This window comes from Pteronotus mesoamericanus, unplaced genomic scaffold (genome assembly GCF_021234165.1).
Source record: "Pteronotus mesoamericanus isolate MK-2021 breed Mesoamerican mustached bat unplaced genomic scaffold, CSHL_Meso_final contig_116, whole genome shotgun sequence".
In the NCBI taxonomy this organism is placed as follows: domain Eukaryota; kingdom Metazoa; phylum Chordata; class Mammalia; order Chiroptera; family Mormoopidae; genus Pteronotus; species Pteronotus mesoamericanus.
Window position 1 is genome coordinate 28,991,166 of NW_026555027.1, and position 16,294 is coordinate 29,007,459.

At 31.2% G+C, this 16,294-nt stretch overlaps 1 protein-coding gene across 1 annotated transcript in view; it reads right to left on the bottom strand.

Annotated features, from left to right (window-relative positions):
• The window catches only part of SI (sucrase-isomaltase), an 86,908-nt gene that overhangs the window by 33,434 nt on the left and 37,180 nt on the right, over nt 1-16,294 (bottom strand). Inside the window, exons 22-30 of the mRNA XM_054576904.1 lie at nt 15,322-15,371; nt 14,463-14,633; nt 13,688-13,843; nt 7,156-7,359; nt 4,904-5,058; nt 3,425-3,593; nt 1,068-1,164; nt 859-971; nt 642-767 (exon numbers count right to left, since the gene is read on the bottom strand). Coding sequence (XP_054432879.1) covers nt 642-767; nt 859-971; nt 1,068-1,164; nt 3,425-3,593; nt 4,904-5,058; nt 7,156-7,359; nt 13,688-13,843; nt 14,463-14,633; nt 15,322-15,371 — 1,241 coding nt within the window. The remainder of the gene's footprint in view (nt 1-641; nt 768-858; nt 972-1,067; nt 1,165-3,424; nt 3,594-4,903; nt 5,059-7,155; nt 7,360-13,687; nt 13,844-14,462; nt 14,634-15,321; nt 15,372-16,294) is intronic.

The window sequence follows — 16,294 nt, forward strand, 5'->3', positions numbered from 1 at the left end:
GATAATGAGGTCCTTCTTATTGTTCTTAGAATGAGTTGTTATATATATACCTCTCATTCTAGGTTTTTATGCTTAAGTGTTACCAGGTGAATCTCTGGGATTCCCTAATATCACTAAAAAATAAAATCACAGGGACTGATTATTTCTGGATACTTTGGAATATTTATTTTCATAAACATTGAGAGAAGATATTCTGCCAGATTACTAATTCTGTATTTTAACATTACAAATACCATCAATTCCAGGGCAAACAAAAAATCCCTCTCTTTCACCTCCAATTTCTTCCCTGTAATTAGTCACATAAGTTGATGGAATAAATTTGTGGACCCTTACTCTCATCTAAAGAAAATAAAGAGAATGTGTTTGACAAAGTTTCTGAGAGAAATGCAAGTACACAGTGACTTGTTCAGTGAATGGACTTGAAGAGAAAATAGAAAACACTGATAATGTTTCTTTTCACTTATCAATCTAAAAAGAGAATTTATAAAAAATTCATATCCAATTCATTAGGTGCTACTAGAAACTGAGCCCTAACTATTTCAAAATGCTTAAAACAATTTTAAAGTATGTAAGTGTTTAATTATTCATTCCAATTTCATAAAAGACATACTTAACACTGTCTTATAAGTTTATATACATACATATGGGATTTGAGCCTTCACCATATCATCAAATACTTGCTGAACTTCTGAAGTATTTCTGTACCCATAACGGCATAACTGGAATCCCAAAGCCCAATAAGGTGGCATGACTGGTCGGCCAATTACCTTTAAAAACAAAAGTAATTTGTGAACTAAAAGAATTACTTATATAATAAAGAGAACTTTATGTATTTTCTAAAAACAAACTCAAGCATACTTCATGGTATTGCTTTGTTGCAACTTCCGGAGTTGGGCCCAAAAACATGTAAAAGTCCAAGATTCCTCCAATTATGCGGTAAGTTAGAGCAGGTGTTGGCTGAAATGTAACATCTGAAAATTCAAAAGATGATTACATTTTATCTGTGTGTAAAATATTTATTAAAAAGTCACATAAAACATGAAAAATTTTAAAAGCAATTGTTTTACCCATTGCATTGCTGTTAAGTAAGAGAACTCCATGAGCATGGTCCTCATCTTCTAGAGCCATGTAATAGGGATGAAATCCGTAGGAATTAAGTTTATACTAAAATAAAATAAATAAATACACAGAACAGATATTCAGATACTAATACAATATCATGTATATTTTGTCAATGTAATATTTAAATTCATCATGTGATTGAGCTATTATGTGAAGGAGTTAAGGACTCCTTCCTTGCACAAACTGAATTAAATGCACTTCTCTGAGAAATCATTCTTCTACAATTAGAACAGTTATTGCTTTAGAACACACAAATAAATATACAACTGTGTTATACCCACAAATGCTACCTCATAACTGATGTAAAAATATTGGCATTAGATTAATTAGGTTTCTTTCTACAGATTATTTGTGTCAATTTATTTCAAAAATTTACACTTCTTTTTTAATAATATCATTTCCTAAAAATGATTAAAGTGATTGCCCTGGCCGGATGGCTCAGTTGGTTGGAACATAGCCCATGTACCAAAAGTTTGCAGGTTTCACTCCCAATCAGGGCACATTCTTAGGTTGTAGGTGAAGATAAAAAAAGAAAAAGAATAAAGTGATTAAAGTACTCAACCTTAAGTAATTAATATGATAATTACCTAAGTTTATATATTCCATACTTAAAATTATAACTGATTTAATAGTTTATATTTATAAAACATTTCATTTTGTGTTTAGCTAGATATTTATTATTTTTTAGAATAAAAAACTCTTTTGAACTGTTGGTTGGATGCAGACTGGTGCAGTCACTGTGGAAAGCAGTATGGAGATACCTCAGAAAATTAAAAATGAAATTGCCTTATGACCCAGTGATCCCACTTCTGGGAATATATCCAAAGGAACCCAAAACACTAATTTAAAAAACATAAGCACCACTATGTGGACCGCAGCGTTATTTACAATTGCCGAGATAAGGAGGCAGCCCAAGCCTCCATTGGTAGTTGAGTAGATAAAACACTGTGGGACAATAACACAATGGAATTCTAGTAGGCCATACAAAAGAAGAAAATGTTACCCTTTGCAACGGTATGGATGGGCCTGGAGAATGTTATGTTATGTGAAATGAGGCAGTTAGAGAAAGATAAATACCACGATTTCATTCATACGTCGAATCTAATGAACAAACTGAACTGACAAGAAAGGTAGAGACAGACTCATAGATAAAGAAAAGGATGAGAGCTAAGGATGGTGGGGAGATCAGGGGGTGGAGGGGTTGAGGAGAAAGAAAAAAGAACACATGAATATGGGCAACAGTGTGGTGATAAGGAGAGGGAAGGGTGTATAAAGGGACTAAGTGGTAATAGAAAAAACAAGTAACAGCCACAACAACAAAACGATATTCATGGCCCTGGAATGACGTGCTCACTGTTGCAAAACTTGTAAGATGATGAGACCCAAAGAAATAAAGATCTTTGACCCTCAAGGAATCCCAGAAATCAATTAGCATGTAAAAGATAATTTATATAAAAGTTATATTAACCTAATATACCAATGTTAATATTGAAAGTTTAAAGAATTAATTTTGGTAAAATATATTTTTTCAAGTTGGTATAAATGAAAAACCACCTTTACAACCTAATTTTGAAGTATTGTGATATAAAAGCATTTGTTTGAGCACCTAACTGTAAAAAGATGGTTACAACAGTATACACATTTTATAATTTCACACTTAATACATCCTTTAAGTATTTATCACATATTGCAAATAGAAATGAGCTGGTATTTTATTAAAATGTTGTTTTTATGATATGTCTAGAATAATTATAGTTAATATTCATTGTGTAGTGCATTAAATATTCATGAAGGGTATTTAATTAATAAGTCAAAACATTGGAAAAACTGACATAAGCTTATCAAAACATTTTCTAAAGATGTAACTAGCAGTAAGGACTCATAAAAACGCTCAACTGCAGCTGGATGTCATAAAGGAAAAAACTGGCATCAAATCATTGTTGAGGAAGACAAAAAATTTAAAGAGAACCCTAGCCAGTTATTTTCTAAAAGCTGACTGTGAATATGGAATGGGCAGGGAATACTGAATTTGAATGTTCTTTCTATGTAGTTGAAGGGGTAAGGACTTGGGTTACTACCTCAGTCTCAGTGTACTCAAGGTTACCCAACCAACTCTCCCTTTTGCCAATAATTAATGGAGATTTTCTTAAGTTTGTTTTTCAGAAAATCATTATGGTAGCTCTGGGAATCTCCAGCCTCTTTGTCATTACTTCAATACCAAAGTACAGGCCTACATAGAAGTGGCTAGGATCCTAATGATGGTCTTAGTTGCTTCATGAGGTAGTAAAAAATTGGTACCTACACCAGGGGGTTGGTCTCTTGTGAACATTCCCCAAGTATGCCAGTTTAGATCTCGCTTAAATGCTGTGTGCTCCACTTCCCCAAAACCGTATATATATTCTGATGGGAGGCGAGTAGATATTTGAATGAACTGGTCATTAAAAGCAAATCCAGGTAAGTGAGAATCCCAACTGAAAACAAAAGAAAACAATTATATTTCTGTAAATATTTTGAAAGTAGTATCACGAGTAACAATGGCAATTCTTTCTTGGATGAGTGGAAAATAAAAATTTTCTCTCTATATATTATTTTAACTAGCTATCAAATAGAAATAGGTCATTATTCTAATATATTTTTCTTTTTGCTAAGTTAAAGACTGTCTAAAATATATTTCAAATATTCAGCATTATATGATTACAGATGTTTATCTTCAGAGATATATTGCTTTTAAAATAAAATTAATATGAAGTTATTAATAATATATAATCTGTAACACATATATCCTAGAAATCAAAAGTCATCAATTTTACTGTTTCTTTCAGATAACCAGTTTTTTCTGCAATATAATACATAGAAATCAATATTAAAGTAAACTATTTTATTTCTATCTTGCTTTTTGTTTTTATAAAAATTGGTATTTAGCAAAAAATTCTAGAAGAAATGTTTTATAGAGTATGTGTTGTTTTTCTAGTTATTTGCAAGAACAAAGGAGGGGGAAAAATAATTACAGTTAGCGGTGTAGGAAACCATAAATATCACAAAGAATTTGGGACACTTAAATTTTTATTAATTATTTTGAAATGGTATTTACTAAAGGATGATGATTCTTAAATAATGATAATTATAGTTTTGTACCGGAAATGTTTCACAAAATAACTTAACTTTGATCCTTTGAAACAAAAACATTCTCAACAAAATTTTTAAAATAACACAGACATACTTTTCTTCATTATGTGTATGCATTTTGGCAATACCTGAAAACATCTGAACACCACCTTCAAAAGGATAGCAAGTCAAGCTTACATTACCAAAAGTATCTTTTAATATACTATAGATTTTTAATTTATTCATTGTAACAAAAATATCCAGATGCATATATCAATGCCAGGCAGAAATAATATTAATTCAGTCTCATTCCAGAACAAATAAACTTTGATTTCAACACTTCTAACAAAATATTTACATAACACATTTTCAGTTACTTATTTTGGTAACATTCATCATGCTTTTCAAGAGGAGTTTTGGTTTGGTTCTCAACTTGATTAGAAGAATAAGTCTGATAAAAATAAATCACATTGAAAGTGAAAATGAAATTTTAACAATCCTTAATGTTAGTCTTACCATGTGCTAATTGTTTAAGTTAAAATGTTAAAAGAGGCCAAAACCATTTTTAGTGTGATGATGCTCTAGCACAGTGAAGGCTGTGAAAATAATCATCTTATTTTTCCCCTCCTAGGCTAAAATAAAATTATCATTCATATTAAATAATTTAGTCACTTACATAACTTTGCCTGTGCTTCTCCGTCGAATCTGAATGCCGAAAGGATTTTCCTTGATTTCAGCATCATAAAGTCTATTTTCATAAGTACTTGTTGGCGTAGTTGGAATGTTTAATGGTACTGGAACTTCATATCTCTTGTTTTGGGGATCATAAATCTATTGCAGGATATAAAATAGAAATGTTTTGCTCTAGTTTGGTGCTATATTATGTATATATTAAATAATTTAAATAATGGTTAAAACAGGAATGCTTAGAATTTTATTTATGTAATTCTTAACTGTGTATCCATAACTTGTACATATATTTCCTTTATACATAGATAAATAGGTAAAAAGATCAAATTACCTATTGTATTTTATCTTTTCAAAATATTTTGTAATTCATTTTTCTATGTAATGAGAAATCTTCAAAATCAACTTTTAGAGCTAAATAGTCCCATATGGGTTTACAAAATTATTTACCACTTCTGTTTAGACACAGAAGCGCTTTCCATATTTTCCTCCATGTGTGATACTAATGTTAATTTATGTTTATTAATATCTTTATTTCCTCAGTACACTTCTTATAAGTGAAGTTTAGGTCAGAATATTACTGACATTTATAAGGTCCTTGATATCAATTTGTAAACTGTTTTCCAGAATTAGTGTGCTAATTAATATTCTCACCAAAATGTGTGCTCTAATGTTGTTTTATGTTACACAAGTGCATTTCTTTTCTAAATTGTCCTTTATTTCCTTGATGATGAGGATGAAACTTTTTCTACACGATTATTCAACACTTAGATGTTCTATTCATTTTTTTTAATTGTTTAAATGCATGTGTCTCCACCTTCTCGCCACCACTTTTCCCTGACCCCCTCCCCTGCCTCCCTGCCTCAGTCCTTACCCACTTTGGCTTTGTCTGTGGGTCCTTTAAACATGTTCCTTGACTTGACCCTTCCATTCTTTGAATTTGTCTTTTGTTCTTTTGATTTTTAATGTATATTTAATATTTTATTTCTCAGTATTATTTCTTATTCTGTTATATCTCTGCTTTTAATCTATATTTTTCTTGTTTGTATGAGCTGAAATTGCTTACCTTTTATGATAAAATGTCATATGTTCATCCATTTATTGTCTTCTAATTGCTTATAATGTTCATGAAATACATAATTTTTACGTAGTAAATATATAGATTTTATCTATGTGATTTATGCCTTTGTATCTGTGGTTTGAAAGACCTTTACTAGACAAATACAAGATAAATATGAAGCTAAATGTTTTTCTGGGTTTATATTTGATATAACTTGAAGGTATACATATATATCTTTATATGTTATATTTACATATATAAAACAGACTTCCAGGTAATTCTAAATGAACTTCTGTTTAAATTGATAAATTTTATATATTTTATATACATTTTAACTATCACCACCATCATATATTTATTTTTCAAGATAAATGTAAAGTCTATTTTATTAAGCCTCAAAAAATATTCCACTGAGATTTCTATGGAAATTATTTAAAAGCATCAATTGATCTAAAAATGAGTTACCTTTCTAAAATTTACTTTTATTTAGGATTTCTTAGTACTGATTTAATATTTATCAACACTTAATAGTTATTTTATAGACAGTCAACTCCTATGGTTGTTTTATTGTTTATTTGATTATTCTTCTCATTTGATTTGGTTAATGAGATTTGACACCATTTCAGTTTTTAAATGGTGAATGATAGTATGCGGGAAACATTTCTTGGAGATATTATTTTATATCTAGTCATTTTGCTGATCTTATCATTTGTAATAGTTTTTTAAATGGATATCCTTGGAGTTCTTAATTTTTAAAAATTGTAAAGTATAACTGTTGAAATTGTTATTTGTTTTATATGCCCTAATTAATTGGTAAGAAATTTAGATCACTATATAAAGTAATGAAAATAGTAAGCATCCTGTTTTATTTAGTTTGTTTATTTTAATGCTATTAGTAACACAATGCATTCTAAGTAATTTATTTAGCAATAATTTAAATATCTTTTTAAAAATACCACCATATGTTTAATTATTCACAAAGTTAGCAAAAATGAAAAGCTTTATTATGCACCTAGCTATATGCTTTGTAAAGAGAAAAACTTTATTTGTATAAAATCAAAATGATATCAGTCCAATGGATAACCCTTAATATTACATTAATAGTCTAAACACTGAATGTATTAAAAATCTCTCATATTGACAAATGAGTCATGCAGTGGTATTATTTATATTAAACATACCTTAAATTGCAGCATGTCATTTTTGTGATATTTCACCTCCACACGGAGAGTTGAGATGGATTTAGAAGGCAGCTTTCTTCGAGCATTTGCAGTATTCAATTGGAGGTCAGCTGTTATGCCCATTGAAGAATACTTCGTTGAAGTGACTAAATAAGAGTTATCATTTCTAGGAAAGTAACACTTCGGTGCTTTAGATCCAGAAGTCTAAAAATGCAATATGTTTACTGTCAGAAACTGTATACCTTGCAATATTTGACAAAAATAAGATAGACATGCTTAATCACATGTTATATGATCTACAGATATCATTAATATAAAATGAAATTTCAGTCACAACACAAAATACCTATTATGCAACCCGAGATACTATGTACTTAAAATGTTATATAGAATATTTACATTTTGACTCTAAGACAGGCCAGTAGAGCAGAAAAATCACATATCTATTTTTAATTGAGAAAATAAAATGATTGTGTGGTTTTTACAAAATTAAGTATATTACTCATAATAACATTATTATCAACATTAATAATACCAACACTGTTATTTCTGTAGTGGGATGAAAATAATCTTGCTGTGTAATTTATGGAAACATATAAAAACCTATAGGTTTAATATTCAACACGTAAGTTTTCAAAAACTTGGTTTACCCAAGTAATATCTAAGTAATTAAAATTAAAAATGTACCTTTGAGTAGGTTTTATTTTATTTTTTAATACTCAGTCCTCCTCTCCCCACACATCTGTATATTTTAGAAGTAAAGAAATTACCATTTAGAACATAAACTACGTGTTATAATGTCCACTTTCTTGCCCAAATTTTTGAGGGAAAAATAAAGATATACATTTTACGTGGGTAGTACTAAGTACTTAAACAGCTTTGCTTGTTTTTCATCACTTCAAAGCCCGTGTTACACAAAGTACAAAAGCAATCACGGTGGAGTTGAACACCCAAGTTGCTGTGATACCTGGTGGACTAAATAGCCAACTGCAACCTCTTGATGTGTCAGTAAACAAGCCCTTTAAGGTCCTAATTAAGAAAGAGAGGATGCTGTGGGTGAAGTCAGCTGATAATAATTTAACACCCACAGACAGAATCAAGAAACTACTCATTGCAATGGTATCCTCAGATCATGCAATGATGTCAAGAAAGAAGTGGTTGTGAAATAATTCAAAGAATGTGGTGTCAGCAACGCTATGGATGGAACTGAGAATGGTGAAATTTACCAGGATGAGAAAAATGGCTCTTCCGAAAGCTCTGGTAATGTAAAAACTGAAGAAGATGACACTTGTAATATTGACAGTGATGAAGAGTTCTTGACCTTCTGTGATGCATAAATATCATAAATTTGTTACCGGTACATAAAATTTCTTGTACCTTGTATCTATCTGTTCTTGTGTTTTGTAATTATTTGTTACATAAAATTTTCTGTACCATAGTATTTTAAAAACTAAATGCTAAAACAATTTAATACAAAAAATATCTTAATATAAATAAATAAATAATTGAATTTAATGAAAATAAAATATTTTTTCCCTACAAGTTTGGACCAAAAACATGGGTGTACATTATCTGAGATTTTTCAAATGACAGCAGAACAACAGGACCCTTCAGAGTTCAGGTGAGCTGATGCCATTTTTAAGTAAAAATGTGAAATTGGGTGAAGACTGGGATGATTTTGAGGAATCAGAAAGGTCCAAAGAAGTTTTGGATACAAATTTTTTTCTAACTTAATAGTGATTTAGGATGTATCAAGGGATCTTTACTGCATTAAGCCTTAGGAAAAGGAAAGCTTTGCACTCTAATGTTTGGTTTTCCATCAGATTAGGCCAATCAAGACTTCTTGCATAGAGTAACCACCACCAGAGTGACCACACAATCCAATCTGTATTTATCCTTCACCCCTTGATGTCTATACCTCTTTCTTTTACAAGCTTATTTCTTTTCTAAATTATCCATTTTCATGTAATATGACCCCAAGTTCCCTCTCTTGCTTTCTTGTACTCAAATGCAAAACAATCCTGGGAAATTACTCTCCTCTACTTTCTCAACGCCTACAATTCTGCGGTTGAATATGGTTTGAGAAAGACACATCCATGCAGATTTATATAATCATGAAATAGTGTCTTAATGATATAGTGTAATATATTCCCCTAGTTCATTCACTATCTCACTGCCCTGAATGACATTTTCCTTTCTTCCCCAGCCACCAACAAACCTTTTCCCTATTCTCATTATTACCTAATTGTTTTCCGTATTATTTCAACATGTAAAAGAACACAATCAGAACAAAAGTCAGAAAGAAACACCACATCCACCCACCCATCTTTTCACCTCCTATTACAGGATACATTCTGCTGTTTAAGGTGTACTACTTTATTTGTAGATCCAATGCCATTCCCCATGCCTCCTTTCCTATAAAGACATTCTTTCTGCAATTCTCAATTGTCTTCTGCATCACTAATATTGCACCCATTGTTGATTATGCTCACTGACATAAATCATTTTATTCTTCCTGTCTTTAAGAAAAAAAACTCTCATCTAATTTCTCCAACCACTGAACCATTTTTTATACTTTCCTTAGAGCAAAACATAAAAAGTTCAGTGTACTCATTTATCTCCTATTTGTCCCTTCGTTCTCACTTAAATTAGGCTTTTTTATTCCCAGCACTCTATCAATATTTCCTTTATAAAGCTGACCAAAGCCTTTCATGCTGCCAAATCCAAATTTCAGTTTCCAGTTCTTATCCCATTGACCTATTAGCAAAATTTGCTCAATTGATTATTTTCTCCATCTACAAATGCCTTGTTTACTTGGCTTCCAGAAAACATTTTCTGTGTTTCAATTTAATTATTTTGCTATTTTTTTCTCAATCTCTTTTCTGGTTCCTAATCATTTGCTAGACTGTATATGTTGGACTGACTCAGGGTTTAGTTTTGAACTCTTCCCTTTTTATCTAAGCTCATTCCTTTAATGATGTCATCCGGTCACATGGCTTTAAACAACGCATATACGCTGACTGCAAATTTTATGTCTTAACTGTGATATAACGTTTCTAATTTTATTAGTTTAAATGCCTGTCACCACTGGAAAGTCACACTCTGATTTCTATTGGGCTTCTCACCTTAATTTATCCAAAACATAACTCTACCTCTCCAAGCTTTCCCCTACCATAGTTTTTCCAGTCTCTGTTAATATCAACTTCCTCTTTTTTCTAGTTGTTCTAACAAAAACTTCAAGTCATTTGTTTACTCTCCTCTTGTTTTCTCTCACATTTCACATTCAACAAAGAACAAACTTTTTCGGCTTTATCTTAAAATAGGCACAAAAGTTGATCACTTATTACAAATTCTATCATTACCACTCTGGCTCAAAAATATTTTCCCTTGATCATTGCAATAGGCTCTTCCCTGACCCTCCTTCCTTGGTCCCCTACCAGTTTATTCTCAACACAGAAGTCATTACGGTCCCATTAAGACGCAAGTTTAATCTTCTCATTTGTCTGTTCCAAATGCGTTAGTATCATTCTATATTAGAGTAAAAACCATAATTCTAAAAATGGCCTAAGCAATTCATCTATATTATCTGTTTTGACAAATCTGTATCATCTGCTGTTCATTCTCTCAACTCATTTTTTTTCACACACATTGGCCTCCTTGACATTTGTGGACTATATCAGATACATTCGTACTTCAGATGCACTGCAGGTTCATGTTATTTCTGCAATGTTTTTCCCTTCCTTCATCTTTTTTATTTTTAAAAATATCACCCTTCTCAAAGAAACCTTCCCTGTGTAATCATTAAAATTACACCACTGGCATTCTTATCTCTTTCTCTTTTCTTCCTTTTTCTTTTTTCCTTTGGCATAGTACTTATCTGATATAATACATACTTTCCATATTATTTGTTTTCCCACACTAGAAAATAAGCTCTATCAGGGAAGCAGGTCTTACTTATTTTATTCACCTATAAAAGTGGCTGGAATATAGTAGGTCTCAAGAAGTATTTGTTAAATGAAACAATAAATAAACACCATGCTCTACAGAAACATAAGGGAGTTTATCTGTACCCTAAATGATCATACTTAATGGATTTCTCATACTCTAATGCTTAACCTTCATTTACTTGATCAAAGACTCTGTAAGGTATTAAAATACTAATCGTTCTGGGAAAAGTACATTTTTTTACATTTTATTATTAGAAGTTGTTTATGCCCTAGAATCCAAACTTTAGATTTGTTTTGATACTAGAAGTGAGTATACACTGAATGAAATGGGGTATGGGTATGAATATCAATAAAGAGCTACAATTGAAAGAGAAGATATTGAAGATAAGAAAAAATATATAAAATTACTTGGTTTTTATTGATTTCAGAAATCTTTCTCCTCCTCACTTTTTTCTTTAAACTCTCTTAACTCTGAAGATTATGCTATTTTATCAAATATTAGAGATGAATGGGGACATTTTCTCTGGTGGCAGAGGTTATACGTATTTCCTCATATAAATGCAGACATGTCTGGGAAGTTACTGGCATATGTGTCTTGGCTCTCACCAGTCATATAACACATTAATTCCTTGGTTATACAAAATAAATGTTTTTTGCTGAGGAAACGCTGTGATATGCCAAAAACACAGAATTTGAAACATAAGAATAACAAGAGGGGACTGACTCTTCCTATATTCTTCTTTTAAAAACTTCTGCCATCAGAAGCATAAAATGGAGCAATAATAGCCTCTTCAACAAATGGTGTTGGGAGAGCTGGACGGCTACATGCAAAAAATTGAAACTGGATCATCAGCTGACACCATACACAAAAATAAACTCAAGATGGATAAAAGACTTAAATATAAGTCGCAACACCATCAAAGTCCTCGAGGAGAACATTGGCAGGAAACTCTCAGATATCCCACGCAGCAATTTTTTCACTGATATGTCTCCTAAAGCAAGGGACATAAAGGAAAGAATAAACAAGTGGGACCTCATCAAAATAAGAAGCTTCTGCACGGCTAAAGAAAACATCAGCAAAATGAAAAGGGAGCCAACCATTTGGGAAAATATATTTGCTAATGATACATCAGATAGAGGTTTGATCTCCAAGATATACAAAGAACTCACTCGACTTTACTCCAAGAAGACAAACGATCCAATCAAAAAAATGGGCAAAGGACCTGGGCAGACGCTTTTCTAAGGAGGAGATACAGAGGGCCCAGAGGCATTTGAAAGGATGCTCTGCATCACTAGCCATTAGAGAAATGCAGATCAAAACCACCATGAGGTACCACCTCACACCGGTCAGAATGGCCATCATAAACAGATCCACAAACAACAGGTGCTGGCGAGGCTGTGGAGAAAAGGGAACTCTAGTCCACTGTTGGTGGGAATGCAGACTGGTGCAGCCACTATGGAAAGCAGTGTGGAATTTCCTCAGAAAGCTGAAAATGGAACTGCCTTTTGATCCAGCGATTCCCCTGCTGGGACTATACCCTGAGAACACCAAAACGCCAATACAAAAGAACCTATGCACCCCAATGTTCATAGCAGCACAATTTACAATAGCCAAGTGTTGGAAGCAACCTAAATGCCCATCAGTAGATGATTGGATCAAAAAATTATGGTACATATACACAATGGAATACTACGTAGCAGAAAGAAAAAAGAAGTACTAAACTTCGCAACAGCATGGATGGAACTGGAGAGCATCATGCTAAGCGAAATAAGCCAGGGGGCGAAAGACAAATACCATATGATCTCACCTATAAGCGGAACCTAACCAACAATGCAAAGAAGCAAGGCAAATATGGCCAGCAACACTGAAAGGAAAAGAAATCAACAGAGACAAGAGGGAAGGCGGGGGCAGGGAAAGGGAAGGGAAGGGGAAAGTCAAGGAACATATAGCAAGGACTCATGGACAAAACCAAAGGGGAAGAGCTGAGGGAGGGAAGGTGGGAGGGGGCAAGGGAAAGGGGGGAAGGCAGAGACAAATGTATTTAAAAAGTAAATAAATTAATTAAAAAAAAAAAATAAAAAAAAAATAAAATAAAATAAAATTTTTTAAAAATGTAATAACCGTTTACAGTTTGAAGAAAATGTTAATGAGAGGATATGATTTCCAAATAAATAACTGTACTCAAAGTTAAAAAAAAAAAAAAAAAAAAACTTCTGCCATCAATAGTCATCATCCTCTTGTTGAAAAAGATGATCAAAATAATTGCTCAGAAATTATCACCTCTTAGTGGGACAGACATAACCCAAAGTCAATTTCAGATGTTTTAACTTGAGATAATGATTTTGAAAGTCTGCCCCCTACTGGCATAATACTTTGTTTAAGCTAGTCAACCAGAGCTAAAAAATGCACTACTATTTTATTAAATAAAGTTACATTATCCAAAGTGCTCAAAAAGCTACTTACACTTCCATTTAATCTAGCATGTACTAAGATAAGTATGGGAATATGCTACAGAATTAAAATTATAATATGTGAAGATTACATTGAAACTAATACCATGAACCATAATTAAAATTCTTATTACCGTTTGCCATAAACAGCCACGTTCTTCACAGCTTTCCTTGGTTGCAGGTTCTACATCTGGATAACAATTAAACTTTTCATTTTCTGAGAAAACTTGATTCCATTGGATGGTAAAGTTTTTTCCAAGGTTAAACTTGAGATTGTAAATTAAGAGACTCTTTGAAGACAAAGAAAACGTTAAAGAATATTTCTGACCATTGTACAATTGAAAAATACATAACACTTATAAAATGTGGCAACCCCAGCGATTCTTCAAATCAAATCATACATATTTTAATATAATGCTTTAAAGAATGGAAAAGAAAGGAGAAAATATATCATGCCACTGAAATGGCTAGAACCTCAAGACAGGAGATTGTGAGAATTGTAGAACTTCATGTAATGTGTTATCTTTAAATCCAGACATGAATTCAATTCAGTTCTTAGTTCTGTTACTTAATGCTCATAGTGTTAGGAAAAATTGTCTATCCTCAACTTCCTCTCCTTTTAAATGGGATAGTTACCCCTACTTAAAAAAAAATACTAGAAAAGTATATATAATTGCTATCAATGATAACATTAAACAAGAAAAAGTAGCAAGGAGTCTCCTTAATATTGGTATCAAAATATAAATTGGAATGACCAAAAATGGAATATTAGCAGCACGAGGAAAAGAATAAAAAGATATATCATGAAGCAAAGTAATCACAAAACCAAGAACTTGAATAGTTATGTAATGTTTAATGTTAAACCTGAGAGTATATTACAGCTAACGTGTTTTAAAAGATTGTATTTACCTGGTTGGAAGCATGATAAGTGAAATTGGAGTGTGTTTGCATTGGTTGATTATTTTCCATTACTTTAACTTCTGTAACAGCGTCTGTGAGCCCAAGGATTTTAACAGTCTCAAAAGCTAAAGCAGTTCCTTCCTGGTATGATGAATGTGTGCAAATGATATCTAATTTGTTCTGAAAAAAATTATATAATATTATTTATTAAATACAAGGTCTTAGGATACAAAATTGAAATAATAATACAGCTGCAAAATAGGGGAAAAATATCTATCCTTCAATTCCCACCAGCTCTCCACATCCAAATAGCATATTTTCAAGTTTTCACATGCCATAACATTTATTACAAAGATTCTTTAAATTATTAATAATGTAACTCATCTATATCTTTTCTCATTCTAGCCCTAATTGTTGAAGAATAACTTAACTTTGGCAAAAGAGAATATATAAAGAAACCCAACCTATACAAAGAAATATTGCTATTAATTATTCAAAATTTAACCTTGTTCATAGATTTTTCATCATCACCCCCAAATCCATGGCAATTATTGCTGTTACTGACATATAAAAACATATTCAAATAAGGTGAGATTAGTTTTCCAGGGCATGTTTCTTAAAACAACATAACACTTAAAGAGTTCCTAAAATTTCTGTGGATCTATTTCATCATCATAAACTCATCTGTTAGATTTAAACATAAAATTTTAAACTTAGTTTACTTATGATTTAACAACAATAATTTATTTCATGTCTTTCCATTGAATCTGGAAGTAAATATAAATGTTTTTCCAAAAAGTCCATAATAAAGGCATAACCTAGACATTAACAAGGTATATATCTAACTGTGTCCAAGATGAGTGCTTACATTAGAAACAGTAAATGTGTAGAAAATATAGGTGCCAGTTTCTATAGTATCTGAAATGGAAAAAAATAGAGTTACCAGATCAAAATGTAATGTTAAATTCTCTGCTCTATTTTTACACATATAGGACATAAGAATTTTGAAAAAAAAATAGTATTTAATAATAAAGTAAATTAAACAGATTATCCTTTTAAATTAACTTTTTAAATTACCTCTAGATAAAATAACATTGGTAGTATACTTTCTCAGTAAACAGAAGTAAGCAATGCATATTTGTCTAGTTTAATTTTTCAAGAACTAAAATATTTATGGAAATTCAAAGAAAACAAAACTTATAACAAAACATACATTATTGCATATTTATTACTTTGAATAATATTTTATCTCTTTCATCATCAGAAAATACAGCACACTGCAATTTTATTTCACTTCTTTTAATTTTTTTCATTATTTGAAGAAAGAAACAGTGAATCTGGGGACACGTTAAAGATCTAAATAATCTTCAATAAGGAAAAGAGAAGACAATGGTTTTGTGCCCCAAAAATATAATTAAACTTCTTATCAATATGTTTTTATAACAGAGAAACTTAAAATTATGACCACAATAATTTCAAAGAGACCAGGGGAACATAAAAGGGAATTCTAAGATTAATATGCAACTTTCTAAAAAAATTTAATTTATAAAAATTTAATCCTAGGAAATATAATTAAAATCATAACCTGAATTGTAGATCATTTTATTGCTTGCATATTTACATACAAATACATTATTCATAAAATTCTGATTTTATCTTTTCAGAGCACATACTGCATAGATACCATACTAGTTGATTGATTAAATCACATCTTCTTTGTATCTTAACCATCTTCTTACATAAAAGTAAATTATCAACATCAAGTTTTAAAAGTAGAAAAAGAAATATATTTGGGATATTTATATCACTAAAGATGTAAGAATAATCTTAAAATAAAGTCC